General features: G+C 36.5%; 1 protein-coding gene across 1 annotated transcript in view; it reads right to left on the bottom strand.

The window, feature by feature from the left end:
- The window catches only part of LOC129248690 (discoidin domain-containing receptor 2), a 134,950-nt gene that overhangs the window by 26,293 nt on the left and 86,681 nt on the right, over nucleotides 1-21,976 (bottom strand). The window contains exon 11 of the mRNA XM_054888319.1: nucleotides 15,336-16,101. Coding sequence (XP_054744294.1) covers nucleotides 15,336-16,101 — 766 coding nt within the window. The remainder of the gene's footprint in view (nucleotides 1-15,335; nucleotides 16,102-21,976) is intronic.

Here is a 21,976-nt window from a genome sequence, read left to right as displayed (position 1 = left end):
ATCTCTCGGAGGGAGCGATCGATGATCTGGTGGAGATCTTCACCTCAGCTTGTAATAAGGCTCTTGAAAGCTCCTGTCCACTTAGAACGCTCCCTAAGAAGGAGAAACCACCTTGGTGGACAGCAGAGCTCTCTGAGCTTAGAGCCTCGTGCAGACACCTCTTTAATAGGGCTAAAAGAATCAAGTCTCCCTCAGGATGGGAACTGTATAAAGTAGGACTTGGAATCTACAAGTCCGAAATTAGGAAGGCCAAGAGGGACTCTTGGAGGAACTTCTGTGGAAGCGTGGAGGGCTGTCATGAGTCTTCAAGATTCAGACGAATACTCACGAGGAGCTCGGCTCCCTTGGGATACCTGAGGGATGAATCGGGACGTTGGGCGATGAGCGGCGAGGAATCACTAAAAATGCTTCTCGACGCTCATTTTCCAACGAATCCGGTATCTAGCAGCACCAGCTCGGGAAGTACACCAATCGGTCTTCAGAACCGGGGCTGGCTGCTGGATGAGCACCGCTTGGCCTGGGCCATTGGCTCCTTCGGGCCCTTCAAGTCACCTGGTCCTGATGGCATCATACCTGCCCAACTGCAGAAATCTGTAGTGGTGTCATGCCGCTGGCTGACCCCCATCTATGCGAGCTGCATAGCCAGGGGCCATATACCGGGATCTTGGAGGGCTGTGAGGGTTGTGTTTATACCCAAGGCTGGCAAGAGCTCGCATGTCTCCCCAAAGGATTTTAGGCCAATCAGTCTCTCATCTTTCTTGCTGAAAACCCTTGAGAGGTTGATTGACCTACACATAAGAAGCGGAATTCCTCGGGGGCGTTTGTCGCACGCCCAACATGCATACTGTAAAGGCAGATCAGTGGAATCTGCTCTGCACACAATTGTTAAAGATATTGAGGAGTCTCTATATCAGAAAGAACTCGCAGTCGGCGCCTTCCTCGACATTGAGGGGGCTTTCAACAACGTTCTCCCGGAGGCAATCATTAAAGCTCTGGATAGACTGGGGGTCGGAGCCGATCTTTCCAGGTTTATCTACAGAATGCTCAGCGACAGAACGGTCGTGGCAGAGTGGGGCGGCGTCTCTCTCCGCCGGCAGGTGAGCAGAGGCACGCCGCAAGGCGGGGTCCTCTCACCATTCCTCTGGATCATTGTTATCAATGACTTGCTGGAGGAGCTGGTGAGGAGGGGCTGTAGGGTGATTGCCTACGCGGATGACGTGGCATTAATTGTTAGAGGAAAGTTTATAGATACCCTGTACGATTTAATGCAGGGATATCTGAACGTAGTTGTTCGATGGGCAGCAGATTGCGGCTTATCGGTGAATCCTCTTAAGACGGAGCTCGTCCTATTTACGAGGAAATATAAAATACCCAGAGCTCAACTCCCCTCGATGGGGGGCGCTCCACTGGTGCTTTCTGACAAGGTGAAGTACCTAGGTCTAATCCTTGACAGCAAGCTGACGTGGAAGCCCAACATTGAGGAGAGAGTAAGGAAGGCAACAATCGCCTTGTATGGGTGCAAAGGCGCAATTGGCAAAAGGTGGGGCCTTTCGCCCAGAGTTGTATTCTGGCTCTACAACACCATAATAAAGCCAATTTTGTTATATGGAGTCACTGTCTGGTGGAACTCACTGGAGAGGACGACATCAGTCAAAAAGCTAGAGAGAGTCCAGAGGTCCGCTCTCATTGGGATCAGTGGGGCGCTTCGAACTACTCCTACTCTGGCGCTTAATGTAATGTTAAATGTGGTACCTATAGACATCGCAGGCAGGATTGCCGCTGTTCGTACCGCAATCAGACTGAGGGGCTTGGGCTATAAGCTCAACCTCACATATGGGCACTCAAGCATCCTCAGAAACTTTGAGTTCATCCCCTCGTCGACGGACCAGTGTGTGCCTTCGCTAAGTCCAAGCGGAACTTTCTCCACCTATATTCCACCAAGGGAGGAGTGGAGCGGAGGCAACACCTGGGGACAGGGCATCGTTAACCTGTTCACGGATGGCTCGTAGTTGGATGGCAGCGTTGGAGGAGGAGTATTCTGCAAAGAGCTCCCCATCAAACTCAAATTCAGGCTACCGAATCACTGCAGTGTGTTCCAAGCAGAGGTGGCCGCAATTAAAGAAGCAGCTGACTGGCTACTTACTTGCGTAATAACTGCAAAAAAGGTAAATATTTACTCCGATAGCCAAGCGGCCATTAGGGCTCTAGGCTCTATTATGGTGCACTCGAAGCTGGTCAGGGAATGCCTGGTCTCACTCTCGATTGCATCAGAATTCTTCGACATTAAGATAATTTGGGTACCTGGCCACAGTGACATTGAAGGAAACTGCGAAGCCGACGAGCTGGCCAGACAGGGGACCTGTGAGGCAATGTGTCCGCGAAAGGAGAGAATCGGGATCCCCCTGACAACCTGCGCTCTACTCCTGGAAGGATGGGCTATGCACCAACTCAGCGAACGCTGGGCAAGTACACGAACGTGTAGGGTCGCGAAGTCCTTCTGGCCACGTTTAGATAGGAGGCGCTCGAGGGATATCCTGGGGATGACAAAATGTCATCTCTCAAATTTCGTGGGCATCATCACGGGGCACTGTCCGCGAGGTACCCATGCCGTGAGACTCGGAATTACTTCGAGTCCTTTTTGCGTCAGCTGTATGGAGGATGAGGTGGAATCATCTCAGCACCTGCTCCTAAGCTGCCCAGCCTTCGCAGGACTAAGATTCAAATACCTTGGTTCTCACTTCTTTTCTGCGCCTGCTGATATAGCAGGCGTTGATAACAAAAATCTGATGAACTACATCAGCAGCATAATGAGGTTAACACAACCGCGGACTAGTCACCGTTCGTAGTCCACAAGCACTCACCACTCCCCATCCCTTCCCTTCCTCCCCCCCTCCTTGTCCTTCAATGGTATCACAAAGGACGAACCAAACTATTTCGTCCAAGTGGGCCCTATTGGGCAACCATTACAACCTAAGGCAATGGAACGGAATAGAACCAAGAGGAATGAATAAAACGAGGGGGGTATAGTGAAGAAATATTCAGATAAAATAGATCAATTTAGGGAGATGACTTACTGAAATACAAAAGTATGCAATTCAATGAAAATGAGCTGGAACAGAGCATAATTTAAAGGAATGGACCGGAAATGAAAGGAAACAATTGAATCAAACGTTATAAAATGAAGCGAAATGGAATATAGCTAATGGGATAATTGGCAAAAATGATAAGCAATGCATTGATATATTTTAAGGTTGAATAAAATTGAACGAGATGAAACTAGTGCAATGAAATTAAATGAAATAGAACAAAAAGAATTGAAACAGAGGACACTGAAAAGAGATGGAATAGAAGGGAATGACAAGAAATGAAAAGAATGCAACGGAATGAAGCTGAATGAAACGAAATGCAATAGAATGGAGTGGAACGTAATGGAATAGAGTGAAATGAAATTGAATGGAATAAAATAGAATAGAATGAAATCAGAAGAAATGGAGGGAAACGGCATAGGATTGAATGAAAGAAAATTTAATAGAGATAAATCGAATAGGATGAAATTAAATAGAACAAAAAGGACTAAAATCGAAAGGACTGGAAAGAGATGGGATGTTTTGGAATCAAAATAAATGAAAAGGTGTAACGGAATTAAATTGTATGCAATGAAATGGAATATAAAGGAATCGAATGGAACAGATTGAAATGAAATGGAATAAAATGAGATGGAATGGAATAAAATTAAATGAAATGGAATACAGAATACAGAATGAAATGAAATGAAATAAAATTTAATGGAGTGGAACGGAATAGAATAGAGTGAAGTGAAATGGAATGGAATAAAATAAAAGATAATGACATCAAAAGAAATGGAGAGAGGCGGCAGAGGGTAGAATGAAAGAGAATGGAATAGACTGAAATCGAATAAGATGAAATGGAACAGAACAAAAAGGATTAAAACCAAAAGAATTTTAAAGAGATGGGATGTTGTGGAATCAAAATAAATGAAAGAATGTAACGGAATTAAATTACATGAATCGCAGTGGAATATAAAGGAATGGAATGGAGCAGATTGAAATGAAATGGAATGGAATAAAATGCAATGAAATCGAATAAATTGAAATGAAATGGAATATATGCAACGGGATAATTGGAAAAATGGAAAGCAACACATTTAAATATTATAAAATGAGGAATATAATAGAAAGGATTTAAATGAAAAGGATTGGAACTAAATGAAAGTAATGCAACGGAATGAAATTAAATGAAACGAAAAGGAATAGAATAGAATGGAATCGAATGTAATGGAGTAGAATCGATTATAATGGAATGGAATAAACTCAATACAAATAGAATATAATGACATGAAATGGAGCAAATGCAATGGAATCGTATTGCACGAAATGCAGTGGAATCGACTGGAATGAAATGAAATGTAACATTATGAAAAGGAAAGGAGGTAGGCCCAATAAAATTAAATGAAATATAATGGACTAGAGTGAAATCGAATGGGACAGAATGGAATTAAAAAAAATTAAAAGTAATATTATGGAATGGAATGGCATTACTAAATGGAATGGAATGAAGTTAGAGTAAAGAAGAGTAAAGGTATGGAATTGGAACATATTTCAGTGAAATGGAAAAGTGTAAAATATGTTTGGATAATATAAGACGGAGTGGAATGAAATGAAGTGAGTACGAATGGATTAAAATGAAAAGGAAACTAGCAGAATGCCATGAAACTGGATGGAATGGATTAATATGAAATGAAAAGGAAAGGAATAAAGTAATGGGAATGAATTGAAAAAGAAGAATGTCATGAAATAAGATGGGAGGAAATAGAATGAAGTGAAAAGGAAACGAAAGGAATGTAATTAAGTGAAAAGGAATGGAATGAAATGAATTAAGAATGAATTAAAAAGGAAGGGAATGCCATGAAATTAAGTGGGATGTAATAGAACGAAGTGAAAACGAAATGAAAGGTATGTAATGGAGGGTGAAGAAAGAAAGTGCAATGAAAGGAAAAAGCAAAAAATGTCATGAACTGAGGTAGAATTGAAAATAATGAAATTGAAATGAAAATAATGAAAATAAGTGGAACACAATGGAAAATTAGCTCAACTGCAATAGACACAAATGGAATGGAATGCGAAGAAATAGAACAAATAAGAACGCAATAAAATAAAATACGACCATATATAAATTTTAGGAAGTATGCTAAGAAAAACAAAAGTTTTTGATTTTTTCACAATAAAAATATTATATTATAAAAATTTCACAAACTACTAAAATTGTACAGTATTGTTCAAAAACAAGCAGTAAAAAAATGGAAACAATTTAAACTGCATACTGTAGCCAAATATAACAAAATTTTGAAGAAATTCAAATAATTCACTTTCACATTCCAAAGCGCCGCAGGACATGTCTTGCCAAAATGCTGCAATATGAAATAGCAAACAGAAAATTCAGCAAAACTAAGTTTAGTGGACACTGAAAATATGCACATGAGCACACTATTGCATGCACACACACACACACATATATACGCATATATGAAACACCCTTTATCCTGGCCGTCAGTTGCATTGTATTACATGAATTTGTTACTCGTCCGATGCTTGTTGTTGTTTTTGTTCTCAACAATGTCATAATAAAAGCTTCAATTAAAACTTCTACGAAATCAAAGGTAGACAAATGGCGTTGTGGTCGCTTGGACAGACGGTAAAACAATAAAGGCGCATGAAAGGCAGGTATACGCAGACGAAGGAAGTTCCAGTCGAAGGATATGCGAATAAATATAGGTGTGTGTGTGTGTGTATGCATGCAGCGTTGTGCCGGTTTTATTAACTGTCAGTGGTGATGGCAAACTGCCAATGGCATTGCGAACACAACAATAATGGAATTTGTGATGAGCTTTACGCTGTTCGAGGATCAGGGAGGGAAATAAAATTTGTGAGCTGATGCAGAATTATGAATGCAGGATGAGCAGAGGGCAGTAGTGAGAAAACATGAACGGGAATTGAAAGAACTGAATGGAACTAAAACAGATAAAAAACAAGAAATGATTGTAAATGAAATGGCTTGAAGTAAAATAAAACGAAAAGAAACGAAATAAAATGAAATAAAAATAGTGGAAATGAAATGAAGAGAAATTATGTGAAATATAGAATGGAAATGAAACAAAACGGAGAGAAATTATAATATAAAGAGCGAATGAAACGAAATGAAATGAAATAAAAATAGTGGAAATGAAATGAAAAGAAATTTTGTGAAATATAGAATGGAAATGAAACAAAACGGAGAGAAATTATAATACAAAGAGCGAATGAAACGAAATGAGTGGAGATTTTCTGGATTGAAATTTAAGAAAGTCGAGATAAAATGAAATGAAACAAACTTAATAGAAATTTATATGGAATGGGATTTAAGATAATCGAGGTGCTACGAAATAAATCGAAGTTGATTGCATTGAGATGGGACAGAAACGCGAAGTGGAGTAAAATGAGATCAAATTTAGTGCATTGAAGTGCATGAAAGTTATCCAGATGAAATGAATTTGAGCTAAAAGTAATGCATAGAAATGGAACACAAAACGAAGTGAAATGAAATTGAGTGAATGCAAGCAGTCACATGACTAGCTTCGGGTAAGTAACTTTATCACCTAAAAGTTATAGTAATTAGAATCAATTTAAAATCATTTGGATTTCTACGTCGGGAATTTTTGTTTTTAACATTTTAAAAAGAGGATTTGGGCTTTTGGCTTTACATCCTTTGTGGTTAAAATAAAATTATTTCAACTGTAAGAAAACCCACTGAAACGGAATGAGATGAAAAAGGATTATCTATAAATGAAATTTGCAAACTTAATAAAATAAAATAAAATGATAACAAAAGGAAAAAGGAAATGAGAAATAAATAAAAAAGAACTAAAATGAAATTAAATAAATAGAACAAAATAAAATTAGTTCAGATAAAACAAAAATTAAAGAAAAAGTAAATTACAAAAAAGCTTGAAGATACAAAAATATAAGTAAATATAAAAAAATTAACAAAATACAAAAATTTTAATTTATAAAATAAAACAAAAACTCAATAAAAGTAAAAAAGGTAAAATAAAATAAAGTAAATTAATAAGGGGTTGAAAGTAGTTAGAATTAAAAAAAATATATATTTTGTTTTGCATTTTCTTATAGTATAATATTTTCAAAATATCGTGTGAAAGTTTCAAGTGAATCCGACAATTACTTTTCGAGTTATTCAACAATTAACAAAGGGCGCTCGGGCGTTTCGGAGCGTTCGCTGAACTTTAAGGGGGAACGCCACTGTGAAAATTAAAAAAAAAAAATCAATTTCTTTTTGTTTTGCATAACTTGTTAGTATAACTACTCAAGAAAATGTGGTAAAAATTTTAAAGCGAAATTCGCTTTATTCCCGATTCCATGTGCACTTAAGTGAGCGCCCGTCGGTTCGGCCTTGTAGCGCTTACGATGCGATGCTTTATTTCAAACGCGTTTTTCTCGAAACGACTTTTTTTGATACGGTGGCAACGATTTCTCCAAGACTAATGAACCGATTTTAATTTTCTTTTTCAAAATTTTTGTCATCGCATAGGCTATCGTTGTACGTAGCCGATTTTCAAAATTTTGACAATAACTATATTTTTGGGCCAGTTGAAAATCAAAAAAATGGTGAAAAACTCACATCTAAATTCAAATCCCCACCATTTCGTCAAAAACAAAAAAAAAAAAAAAACGGCTACGTACAACGATAGCCACTATTGTGTAGTTTAATAAAATTCTAGGGTTTTTGATTTTAGATGATTATTCATTGCTGATGACGTCATTTTTTTTTAACTCGTTACGTTTATTTACATAAATTTGACAATTTTCAATATTTTTTAATAAAAATTTACATCAACATAGTTTAATACATATATATCTATTTTTGACCCCCCACAGTGGCGTTCCCCCTTAAATGCGTTTTTCTCAAAACTGTGTTTTTTGAACTGGTGATTACTGTAACTTAAAAACCGCTTTGTAGATTTCAATAAAATTTATACTACTTTTGGAAAGCATATAAAACTCGTGCCTGATCGAAGGACTTTTTCAAAAATTTCGATTTTTTAAACAAATAATTATCGGGTTTTTTCTCAAAAATCTGAAAAATATTTCCTGAGGCCGCCATATTGTTAATTTGGAAAAAAACATGCTTCGGTCAGGTACAAGATTATCTTTTTTTTTTCCTTGCTCACTCCTCTCTAAAGCATAGGGCCTCGACAAGACTCAGTCTTGCATTGGTTTCGTTAATCTGTTTTTGATTTCTGACAGGGTAGGTGATTAGCCTGCCGCTAATTTCTCTTGCCCGATTAATTTTAGGTGCATCTCCAAAGACTTGTGATGATCACCGTAAGGGACTTCTGGAGAAACGGGCTCCACACAAACAGCGATAACTTATACAATTATTATTTTTTTTTTAATTTTGCTAAAGTCAAGTCGAAACATAATGCATTAATGCTATGTTATTATTATTAAAATAAAGCAATTGACTATTGAAAATCATCATTTTTTCGGGCCTCTGTCTACCCGTAACCCCTTAAATACTTTTTTGAATATAAATAAAAACTTTAAAATAGAAAGAAATAAAATAAACTGAAGTGGAATGGAAAAAAATAAAATTATAAATATATAATAAAACATAAAAAAATTAAGTAAAGTAAGAAAAATATATATCAGTCCGCAAATACTTCCGCTCATGTAAGAAATATCCAGTGGGAAATCCAGAAACTAGATTAGTATTTGGACGCTGTGTAACTAGCGCACCCTCGGAGTCAAGATAAATATTAATCGAGTTAAGTACATAGTGTGACCGACCGACAGGACTCCTCCAAAAAATTTGGAGCGTGGGGAAACTCCTTCGGAGTAATTTCAAAACCGTACGCCAGCAAGCAGCGAACGCGACTGTATGAGGGATTTGCGATAAGTATTATTAAATTTAACGTATATTTTCCAAAATTTTGCCACTTTGCGCTGTGTACGATGCTTAAATACTTGACAGTGTATTAAAGTTAGTTGAAAGAGTGTAAACTCTATCGAAAACTACACACATATGTAGGGCTGCGAGTAACAACGGAACATCGCATCTCACCTCCTTCTCTTGCTCACGGAAAATCTCATAAGTGTGAACAAGAGGTGAGATGAGATGTTCCGTTTTTGCTCTCAGCCTTATATATATATTTCATTATTATTTATAAATTAATTTAAAAGATATTATCTGCGCGTGAAAAATGAACAACTAAAACAATAAAAATGAATAGAAGAATAGCAAACAATACATGTAAAACCTCGAGCCTAAGCTAACTCCGTTTATTACAAACAAATCAAATAAAACACCATCAGGTATACGGAGAAATCGCAAGATATTAATGGATGTGTTTTTGAATGTGAATTTGAATTCTAGAATCGGAAAACGGAATGCAAAAACAATTTTTCTTGTTTCAGCTATTCCCCAAACCGAAACTAATTCAATTTTATCCGAATCACATTCATCCGCTGTTTTTGCGGATGGTGAAACAATCGATTCAACCACATTGGATGTAAATGTAGTATTGAATGTTACTACTGATACGGAAGTAGTAGGTAAATGATGAATAAATGTTTTTTCTTGATAGTTCTTAGTGGGATTTAAAGAAAATTCATAATTTCATAGATGTTAGTGCTGATGCTAAAGTTGTATCAAATGATCTTACCGACATCACTCCGTATGGTATTTTAAAGGATATTGGGCCTCAAGAGCTAAATTAACGCATTGGACACCAACGACAGACAAAAGAAAATTTAATCAAAAATGGTTGAATGATTACGTTAGGTTGGAATATTCCGTATTGAAAAATGCTGTTTTCTGTTACGCGTGCCGCCAATTTTCGCCAAGTCATGAGAGAGACAACGTATTCAAATGTACTGGTTTTTCACATTGGAAAAGTGCTCTTGAATCAAAGGAAGGCATCAGAGTAGTGGAATGCATTTGAACAGCATGGCAAAATGAGCTGAAGCAATTGATCGACAGAAAACCAATACATCTGTTATAGAAATGGCATCAGGAAATATATTGCAATGCCGTCGAAATTATGTGAAAAAATTATTGAGGTATTGTATAGCCAATATCCATACATAAAAGGCTTTTAACATTTCCAACATTTATTATTTATAAACAAATACCTAATGAGCTGGCTTTTCGCGGCACGTATGACATCGAAAAACATATGGATGAAGGTTTATTCGAAAAACTATTCTCATACATTCTCTATGGCGCTCATTATAGCCGTTTATAAAACGATCGAGAAAATGAGAACAGAAGTTTGTTCCAATAAATATTACTCTGAAGCGACAAATTTTTTGAAGAAATCACATCCTACGGAAACGGCTCATTCAAGTTTCAAGTCGCCCAATTCGAAATCGACGCCAGTCAAAAATGCTAAAAGATCTTGTTACTGAAGAAACACTGGGATAACGAAGTGCATCGAACATCATTGTGTAATCGGTATTTTATGAAACTATCGATATTGTATTAACTGAAATGACAAATTGTTTTAAAAAAAATGGTGCTATTCTCACAGCTAATGATTCCGCAGATGAGATGGATTTGGAAAAACTTGAGGCTTTGGCCAAATTGGGCATCGAATTGCCAAATGAAATTGAGCTAACAAAAACCAAAGAGTACATAGAAGAAATTCGGTCAAGGAATGAGAAATTGAACTGTTTGAAGACCAGAATATAAAAAAATCGAGACGGTGGTACTGATAGAGCTATATAAAGGGTGCCAGGGAATGGAAAAAGTGTGCAACCGTTTTGCTGCAATCGAAACTTTCGCATCTGGAAGGGCAGTATGCGAATCATCACTTTCGGCCTTGACACGAATCATGCGGCCTTAACGTATTAGCATGTCGACTGATAGATTAAATAATTTATCGTTTCTTGCATTCGAACACAAGCGGCTGGATTCTTTAGGCCTGGAAGCAGTTCTTTTATGATTCAATGAACAAAAAAATCGCAAAGATCAATTATGTTAAAAAAATTAATAAATGTTATTGTTGAAAAAATGCTGTAAACGCAGTATAAACTATTCAAAGAGTTTTTTTTAATTACTTTTGTTTTCGATTGTTCTTAAATTTGCCTTCCTTTTTATCTAGTATACATTTTTTTTCAATGCCAACGCGGGGGCCCTGGCTTGCTATGGCTCTGCAGTACACTTCAATTTTTCGTGTCGATTGCATCATTTATACGCAATTTTATATGCACTATTTGGGGAGTGCCAGTGTCAGGTACTTCAACTATTACACCTACCTTCTTAGAATACTTGGGAAAGAGACATTTTATTTTCTTAATTCACATTAATGGATTGAACTCTTAAGCTGACTCAAAATATTCGGAGTTTTCAAAAATAAAAAATAAAATTGTCAAAACTTGCATACAAATATTTGTTTCTATTATATTTTTCAACAGTGTACCATATACGTACATATGCAAATAAGGTTACCTGGAAAGCTGCCCTGCAAATGCTATCATTCAAAATAAAGGGTTTTTCAATAAAGGCGGGTAGATGTTAAAATGGAATAAAATAGCGTTTGCTGTGTGGCACGTAGCGCCGTCCTGCTGGAACCACATGTCGTCTAGGTCCACATGGTACAATATGGGCCATAAGAAATTGGAAGGGCCACCCGCGCCAATTGAAAAACGTTTTGCTAATGAACACTCATATTGATAATAAAGTTTTATCAACGTGCTGTTCAATCGTGTAACTTGCCATGATGATTTGGCATAAATAACTGAATAATAAACAAAAGATTTGACAGATGTCACCAAAACAAAATGGCTGCCACATGGCGCCAAAATCGACTCGCGCCAATTGAAGAACCCTTTATATGCAGATCTGAATAGTCTGGCATATTTCATGGACAAAAAATTCCTGGCCGCAGGCTCGAACAGCCCATTATTGATGTTTATATTTCGCCTTGGTTCAAGGACATGCAATAAACTCTATGACTGGCTATTAGCGGTGAATCAACTGTATATTGTTTTCAAATTTTCAAAGTGTACTTGAGCCGTCTCCTCTCTGATTTAAATCTCTATATTTGCTTAAACCGCCATCGACCCCACCCTACATATTATATTAGCTCATCGCTCTATTTTCGGACAGAAATTTTGTTGGTTATACTCAACAAGCCTTTTATTTGTGCAGGTTTTCAAAACTAACTCATCAGTTTATCGAAATAAATGCCACCTCAAATTAAATTAATTTCATATGAATATTTTCAGATACACTTTCCGCTCAGTTGCTCCTTTAACCAAATATATGGTACGTTGCAATAATATTTTTTGTTAACACACAGAATTACAACTTTCCCCCTACACACACACACACACACATACTCGTAGATATAATATTTTAGCCCGACTGTGGTTTTTGGCTAAAAAATACATTTAAATGTGGCACGCGTTACATTCATGGAAATGATCGATAAAATTGCAAATTCCAACCGCATTGACCACAAAGCAACAAATTAAATAGAACTAAATCGAAAAATTTCAAACAGAAAACCAATAGAGTAGCACTAAAAGTGGAGAAAATGTAAAATATTGCAAAATATTGAAAGTAATTTGAACAAAAAACGAAAAAAAGTGGAAATTGCAATGTGCACAAAAAAAGAACACAGTTGGAATGCCAATATACCGAAATACTATAAAGCACCGCAAAGTTTTCAAAATGAATATGGAAGTGTACGCACACACATACAGGTGGATATATTTGGTGGTGAATGCCAGTTTGCGCTAACAAATAAACGGTGAGTTTTTTGTATGGCAAATGGAATGAAGATATTTAATAATACATTTGATAGTTTATACCACTTAGCCTAATTTAATTTTTTGTTATTGGATTTTATTCCATTTATATAGTATTTTGTTCTCCTTTTTTTCAAGGCATTACATTTGAAATTACTGAGATTTTATTTTATTTTTATTTTGTTTTGTTTTGTTTTTTTTCCTCGCTTTTTATTTTTTTTTTATTTTAATATTTTTTATTTATTATTAATTTTATGTCGTTTTATACTTTTTGGCTTTTTTGTTTTTATTTCTTTTAATTTAATTTTTTCTATTTATTTATTTATTTTTCCTTTTAATTTTAATTTTACTTTTGCTTTTATTTCTTTTCATTTAACTTTTCTATATTTATTTATTATATTTATTTGATTTTTATCCTATTATTTTATATTTGTTTATTAGTTTTCATGTACTTATTAAAATTTTTTTTTTAAATATTTTTTTATTTTGTTCTGTATTTTTTTGTTGTTATTTCATTTAATTTAACTTTTCCTATTTATTTTTTTATATGATTTTGGTATTTATTTATTTTTTCATTTACCTTTTTTATTTATATATTTCTTTTATTAAATTTGTTTCTATTTATTTATTCTTATTTTGTTATTTGTTTATTAATTTTAATTAAATTTTTTTAAATACATTTTTATTACTTTTTATTTTGATCTGTTTTATTTTTTTTAACTCTTTATGTTTTTATTTCTTTTAATTTAACTTTATTTATTTATTTTTTTATATAATTTTGGCATTTATTTCCTTTCATTAAACTTTTTTTTATTTATTTATTTCTTTTATCACATTTTTTATTTATTTATTTATTTTTATTTTGTTATTTGCTTATTAATTATAATTTAATTTTTATTTTAAATACTTTTTTTAATATTTTTTATTTTGTTCTGTTCTATCGTTTTAATTCTTTTTGTTTTTACTTCTTTCAATTAAACTTTTTTTTACTTTTTTTTTTCTTTTTAATTTAAGTTTGACATTTATTTCTTTTACTATTTTTTTTTCTATTGTATTTATTTATTTTTATTTTTTATTTGTCTATTAATTTTAATTTAATTTTAATTTTAAGTAATTATTTTTATTATTTTTTATTTTGTTCTGTTTTATTTATTTTTAATTCTTTTTGTTTTTATTTGTTTTAATTAAACGTTTTTTTGTTTATTAATTTTACTTTATTTTTAATTTTATATACTTTTTTTAATATTTTTTATTGTGTTCTGTTTTGTTTTTTTTTAATTCTTTTTGTTTTTATCTCTTTTAATTTAACTTTTCTTATTTATTTATTTTTTTAAATTTAATTTGGTATTTACTTCTTTTCACTTCTATTTATTTATTTATATTTTTTTATTTGTTTATTAATTTTTATTTTAAATACTTTTTTTCATATTTTGTTTTTTGTTCAGTTTTTTTTTAATTCTTTTAACTTTTTTTTATTTATTTATTTCTTTTATTAATTTTGTTTTCTACTTATTTATTTTTATTTTTTATTTGTTTATCAATTTTTATTATAAATTTATTTTTTTTTATTCTTTTCGTTTTTATTTCTTTTAATTTAACTTTATTTATTTAGTTTTTTTTTTTTTAAATTTAAGTTTGGTTGGTTGGTTGGTTGGTTTAAGGGGGACCCCGTATCGGAGTGCCACATAGACCGCAAGTCGGGTCCGTTGTGTTGCCGTAGAGCTCATTATATTGTATGATTTCCCCACCTAACCGAGATTTTTATTATAGATTTTGGTCAAAGATATTAATTCGTTTCGAGAATTTGATGAGAGATTCGATTTTCAGATCCGAGAGTACTGAAAGATTGTCAATTGTTGCAGAGCCTAGAAGAGCGAGTCGACTTCTGGCTAGACCGGGACAACTGCACAGCAAATGCCTGCTCGATACTTCCTCATCTTTGCCCTCGCAATATCTGCACAGGTCGTTTTGAGTTTTAAGTTTGGTTTTTATTTATTTTTATTTCACTTTTTTATTTATTTATTTCTTTTATTAAATTTTTTTTACTTAATTGTTTATTAATTTAAATTTATTTTTTATTTTATTCATACTTTTCATTTTGTTCTGTTTTTTTTTTAAATCTTTCTATTGGTCTCTGGCGGCAATCGGGTCTGGAACCCTATGTAGTTACATGAATTTGTATGGGAATATGTGGTAAATGCGCCATGTGCGATTTTCGATGTTTCTACTCGTAAGGACCTCTTTTTTCTCTTGCAATGGCATCACAAAGGATGAACTAAACTTCTTCGTCTAAGAGAGCCCACCTTCTGGGCAACCATTACAACCTAACCTAAGGACCAATGTATTCGATAAAGCCGTCAAAAAATGTCTTCTTCAGTGCCAAGCTATATTTTTGAAAAATGAAATGCAACCGTGAATTTTTGCTAAATTCCATCACTACACATTTTTTACACAGTTCACAACCTTCGCTTTCCATGTAGCTCTAAAATTCCAACTATCATCACTTACCTCATTCCCTTCGTCTCGCACAAGTGTAGCTCACCGAAAACACCACAGCCCAATTTCTCGACTATCACCAATGATTGTCGCGGAAACTCCTGTACTTGAAAATTGGCCTGCTCCTCATTGACATCAGCGCCACCACTGCTAACACCAGTGCCGCTCATGTCCAAATTATAATGATGCGGTTTGATGGCAGCTAAAGTAGCGGCTGAGCTCGAATAACCATAGCCACCCGTAGGCGTTGTAGAACTCGATGCAAGACTGGCTGTGGTCGAGGCTAGACTGCCACTACCACCACCAATGCTACCGTTTGGCAGTGTATTGCAAGCGCCTGCACTGGCACCGCCACCAACGGCACCACTGCCAACAACAAGCGGTGCATTAGTAGCGGCGTTTGCTTTGCAAATCGCTGTGGTTGCATAGAATTTCTCGTTACTGGTGGTGCCCAATAATGGCGGTAGGGGCGGTATCGGTGGTGGGCAGTGTGTGGCTATTGTTGCAGAATTCGGAGCCGGTGGTGGGGGTGGTGGTGGCGTTGAGTGTGACTGATATGGATGCTGATGTTGTAGCTGCTGCAACTTTTGGCTAGCAGTCGATAATTTTGATTGAAACATGCTGTTGAGGGTATTACGGGCGCTGGTGCTGTAGTTGCTGCTGCTGCCGCCACCACCACCACCACTTGCGCCATATATGGAGTTGGACTTTTGTGCGCTAGGCAGTAGATCTTGCATATGCGGCACTGCATACTCCTGACAAACAATATCGGGGACATCTGGAAGTACGAAAGGAGAGAAGTTGTAAAAAATTATGAGTGTTGGTAAAATGAGAAAACTTCAATATTATTTAACATTTCAGAGCCTATTATACATATTTTCCAATGTAACGGAATAAGGCGGACTATATAAGTAGAGCACAACAATGGTTCGCTGGCTTCCCTTTTGGAAATTTCGATGTGAAAGATGCACCTCGCTCCGGTCGACCTATCATTGAAAAAGTCGATGAAATTATGGAAAAGATTGACCAGGACCGTCACATAAGCTGCCATGACATCGTCAAGGCACTAAACATTCATCATCAAACGGTTTTTAACCATTTAAAAAAGGCTGGTTACAAAAAGAAGCTCGATGTTTGGGTACCACATGAATTGTCTGTGAAAAATTTAATGGACCGAATTAACATCTGCGATTCTTTGCTGAAACGAAATGAAATCGAACCATTTCTGAAGCGAATGGTAACAGGAGACAATAATGTGCGAAAAAGATCATGGTGCAAGGGTGGTGAAGCCCAACAAATGGTCGCAAAGCCAGGATTGACGCCTCGAAAGGCTATGCTGTATGTTTGGTGGGATTGGAAAGGAATCATCCACTATGAGCTGCTCCAGCCTGCTCGAACGATTGATTCTACACTTTACTGTCAACAACTGATGAGATTGAATCAAGCAATCGAAAAAAACGGCCAGAACTGATCAGCAGAAAGGGCGTCGTCTTCCATCAGGACAACGCTAGGCCACACACATCTTTGATGACTCGGCAAAAACTGGCAGAGCTTGGCTGGGAAGTTCTGATGCATCCACCATAAAGCCCTGACCTTGCACCATCGGACTACCATTTGTTTCGGTCAATACAGAACTCCCTTAATGGAGTAAAGTTGGCTTGAAAATAAGCCTCTGAAAAGCAGTTTTTCGCCGAGAAACCACAAAAGTTTTACACTGATGGAATAATGTCTCTAGAAGAAAAATGGCAAAAGGTGGTCGACCAAAATGTTACATATTTGGTTTAATAAAGTTCATTATAAATATAAAAAATATGAGTTGAAGTTTGATTAGAAATACGAAAAGACTTTTTCAACTACCCAATATATATATATATAGGATCCTCGAACTCTTAGTTAGAGCGTAGGGCGTCGACAACGGCTCTTCGCCATGGCACACGGTTTTGTGCAAGGGTTCTAAGCTCATTCCAAGTCGTACTCAAGGACCTCATTTCCGCCTTCGGCAAGCGGCGTCAGGTAGCTCATGGTCTACCTAGATTTCTTCCTGTCTGTCCGTTGGAAGGGGTTCCATCGCCTGTTTGGCGATATTATCGTCACTTTTACTCAGGGTATGGCCGATCCATTGCCATTTCCTTCTACGTATTTCAGTCGCCACATCGGATTGATTAGCCTTTCTCCATAATTCGGTGTTAGATATAGTACGAAGCCAAAAAATTCGCATAATGCGAGGCAAGCAGCTAATTGAGGCAAAATCCTAAATGCGCTGGAGAATTTCCAAGTTTCCAGTATACGTTCGGAAAATTGTCGAAGCTACTTTTCTAATACAAAACTTGCAATGCAAAACCGACGAAGGAATCAAAAGGTGCAGTGTAACAGGAGGCGTCCCACAGGGCTGGGCCCATTTCTTAGGAATATAATGGACGATGGAGTCTTGCGTCTCAATCTACTTCCAAGATCCCAAATCCTTGGGTTTGCTGACGACATTGCAATCGTAGTCGTTGCTATATTCCTTAACCAGGCTGAATCAATCTGGAATTAAGCGGTCGAAATCACAAAAGATTGGCTGCGCAATAGTAGTTTATGCCTTGCAAACCATAAAACTGAAGCAATTCTTATCAGTAGCTGGAAAATAGTTGAGACAGCAAATCTCTCGAGTCTAAGCTGTACATCAAATATGTTGGCGTAATTATCGACCACAGGTTGAGCCTGAAGCAGTACCTAACATACGCCAGTGATAAAGCAGCGAAGGCTGTAACAGCACTGGGCCGGAATATGATGAATACGAGAGGCCGTAAGCAGGCTTCTAGGAAGTTACTTAGTGGTGTGGTATCACCCATCTTGCTATATGTTGTACCGGCCTGGGACACAGCAACAAACTGCAGCTCATACATGAAAGGCATTAAATCGGTATACTGGTTATGTGCCCTGAGGGTGTGCTGCGCGTTCCGCATAGCATCGGAGGATGCTGTATTAGTGCTCGCGGGTATGCTATCGGTTAAGCTGACCGCTTTTGATTTCGCCGAACTAAAAAAAAACACCGAGCGGATCCAGTACAGCTGACCAACCGAAAGATTGAATGGGAGCGAAGTATCCGTACCTGGCAGGAGGAATGGAGGAACTCCATGAACGGACGATGAACGTATCGATTTATTTCGAATATCTCTAATTGGATAAACCGAAAGCATGGACAGAGAGACTTCTACCTCACCCAAATACTTAGTGGACATGTATGCTTTAGAGCTTATCTGCATAGATTTAAGCATAGAGACGACCCGTTCTACACTTTCAGTGACAATTTAGTTGATGATGCGGAGCATCTTTTCTTTGTCTGCCTTCGTCTTAGGCTGGACAAAGAAGGTTTGAGTGATAGTGTAGATATTATGCTGGACTCAAAAAATCAATGGACCGCTGTTAGTAGTATGGCAACAATAATAATTACCAAACTGCGTCTCGCTGAAAAAAAGCGCAGATCTTCATGAAGAGGCAATAGGCCGCTAACCCATCAAAATAAATATTTGCACAAATTCCAGAACAAAACTAAAAGAAAACGATTGGGTTGGGGAATAAGTTCGTAGTGGTTTTACCGAAGACTTTTATTTAGACAAAGAACGAAAACTACATCAATAAGTTCATCAATTATATATTCGCCTTTGCTGGTTACAACCTCTTCCCGACTCTCGACCAATTCGTTGATACTGTTCCACCAAAAATCGCCTGATCTGGTGTCAAAGAAGTTGTTGAGCCGCCAGTTCTTAAGGACCTCTTTGTTATCGAAGGTAGCAACGCTGTTCATATGGTTTGACAGGGAGCGAAAAAGATGGTAATCGGTCGGTGCAAGGTCCGAAGAATATGGCGGATGCTGAAGGACATCTCATTCGAGCTCTTGGAGTGCGACTTTAACAACTTGTGCAACGTTGGGCCTGGCGTTGTCTTGAAGGATTATGGTTTGATCAAGTCGATTGGGACTTTCAGTCGAATAGCCTCATTCACACGGTGAAGCTGGGCAATGTAGAGCTCCTTGTTGACCGTACCATTCTTTTCGAGCATTTCCCAGCACATCATGCCCTCCCCCACCAAACACATATCATCATCTTCTTTGGATGAAGATGCGGTTTGCCTCTTGGCTTTGGCGTATCTCCTGAAGCCACCTACTCCTTTTTTTGCTTCATATTGATGAATAGGCAACATTTCTCATCTTCCTTGACGATTCGGTACAAAAAGCGATGTTTATGACCACGATTTGCTCGATGGCGGGCGAGATGCTGAGAATCAATTTGAAGGTGATTTTTTTTGTTTTTTTTCGTTGCGCTTCTGAGGCACCCAGGCTTTCAATTTTTCGGTAAAATGCATTGCATGAAGGTGATTGGGAATCGTTTTATGATTGCAATTCATTTTTCCGTCAATTCATGACTGACTTGGCGACCGTTCTCTTTCCAAAGTGATTTGAGATGTTCTTCATCGAATTCAGAAGGCCATCCACTGCGGGATGTGTTACCGACGCCAAAGTCGCCATTTTTGAACTATGCAAACCATTTCCGTGCTGTAGACTCACCCACACGCCGCAAATGTCCCGGCACACTTCGGTAGCTTTTTGTCCTCGATGAGAAGCAAAGAAGAGCAGGTGTCGAAAATGTAGATTTTTGTCTCCTGTTTATTCCATTTCTAAGCCTTAAGACTAATAAAAAATTGAGTAACTCAAAAAAAGAAACAGATATTTAAGGGGACAGATACCTGTAAACAGCCATATTTTCCCTGATTTTCAACAAAATGATTTAAAATGAAGAAGTCAATATATTTTTTTGGCATACAGTTTATTTATACATTAAAATAATATAAAATATTCTTTCCAGGAAGAGCGCAGCGGGGCTTCTCAATCGGCGGGCATTGTAGCATGAAAAAAAAATTTGCGGAATAAAATGCTTCAAAAAAGAAATTAATTTTGGGGCGAATTTTCGACTATTTTTGCTTCGAAAAAATAATTTTTTAGAAAAAATTTCGCATTGTAAACTCACATAGAAAGTAATATTATAAAAAAAGATGTGTGCAAAATTTCAGGGAGATCGGTCAGTAACTTTTCGAGTTATCGTGTACCCAAATTCGAAAATTACAGTTTTGTGAAAAACGCATCAAAAGTTTGAATAGATACATAACTATACCTCTTCCAGCGCTTGAACGCAGAGAATAAAGTCGTCACGATCGTTGACGATCTATAATATAAGAAATACTTAAACTTACGTTCTAAAAATTTTTTGACATATTCTTAAGGGATTATATTAACATTTTCAAAAAAAAATTTTTTTTCGGAATTTTACAAGTATCTGTCCCCTTAATACAATACTGTATAAAAATTCCTAGCAGCTAAAAATGTCATCGTTTATGATATGAACGAGTAGCTGCCAACTTCGTGGACCAAAGGTATCATCATCAGACTTCCGAAGAAAGGCTTCCTACTCGAGTGTGGTAACTGCATAGGCATAACGCTCCTCATCACTATCTACAAAATACTAGGAAGGCTGAAGCACTCCCAAAAACTCTTTAAGAGATTATAAAGTGGGATTCCGCGTCAACGTAGCTGCGGCGACACCCAGGCAAACACACCACGTGTTATTATCGAGCAATCGGTTGAATGGCGCTCGGCGATGTGCTTGTTGTTCATTCACTTCAAGAAGTCATTCGATACCATTACATGCAGCGCAATTTGGCAAGCATTGAGTAGACGAGGAATTCCACCAATAATAAAATTTATCGCCTTTACTCTAATAAGGTAAATTTGTCTGCTGAATGACAATTTTCTAAATCGGGAGTTAAACACAAATTGAGTAAATTAAAAAAAAATTTTGTCAAATTTTAATAGAAGGTGCCAGGGTATGTGTTTGAGGCCTCATGTAAGGAGATGGTGCTGTGCACTTTATGAAATGTATGCTGTTGCTTAGCCGAACTCAGATTTTAGGTCATATGGTACTAAATTATACCACGTTGTGCAAAATTAGACGGCAATAGCTGGGTCAAACCAAAGCAGTTTGCGGGTGTCACACTCAAGTGGCTGTTGAGGTTCATAACGGGCAGTGGATGATACAGCAAAAGGGAAAGGTGACTCTAATCTGAATGTGGTTGAATGTGAAACTGTGATATATCCAAGGATTAGTTGCTCGCAATGGTAATTTATACCTTCCACCAACCTGCTTTGTGTTGTGCCCCACCTAAGTTCAAAACCTCGATTTGGTTTAGTTTTAATAAGATTCTCAGTTGCTTGTTGGGAGGTTGTTTCGGGTTTTCAATTATTCGTGATTTAAGTTTTTCTATGCTTTTCTTATATGGCTTTAGTAGCTGGCTGTGCCACAAATTCAAGTACAAATCCATTCCTTTGATTTCAGCCACAATTCCCGTTGAAGTGGCGCATACCGAGGTTTCAAAATGGATTTGTAAAATTGCACAATTTTGCACCAACTATTTTAGCTCAAGCAATTGGTACTGAATACTCAATGTTTGCTTAGAGAAAAAATAACAGTAATTTCCATATAAATAATGTCACCGCTCCATATATTTTGATGTATCCGGTATAAAGAAAAGTACTTTATTTTTCCTACACAAAACCACTTAATGTTTAGTCCATTTAATATTTTTATTTCCAGTTAAACCGCTAAAATGTGCTGTGC

This window comes from Anastrepha obliqua, chromosome 5 (genome assembly GCF_027943255.1).
Source record: "Anastrepha obliqua isolate idAnaObli1 chromosome 5, idAnaObli1_1.0, whole genome shotgun sequence".
Taxonomy (NCBI): domain Eukaryota; kingdom Metazoa; phylum Arthropoda; class Insecta; order Diptera; family Tephritidae; genus Anastrepha; species Anastrepha obliqua.
This window is presented reverse-complemented; position numbering and strand designations above follow the sequence as displayed.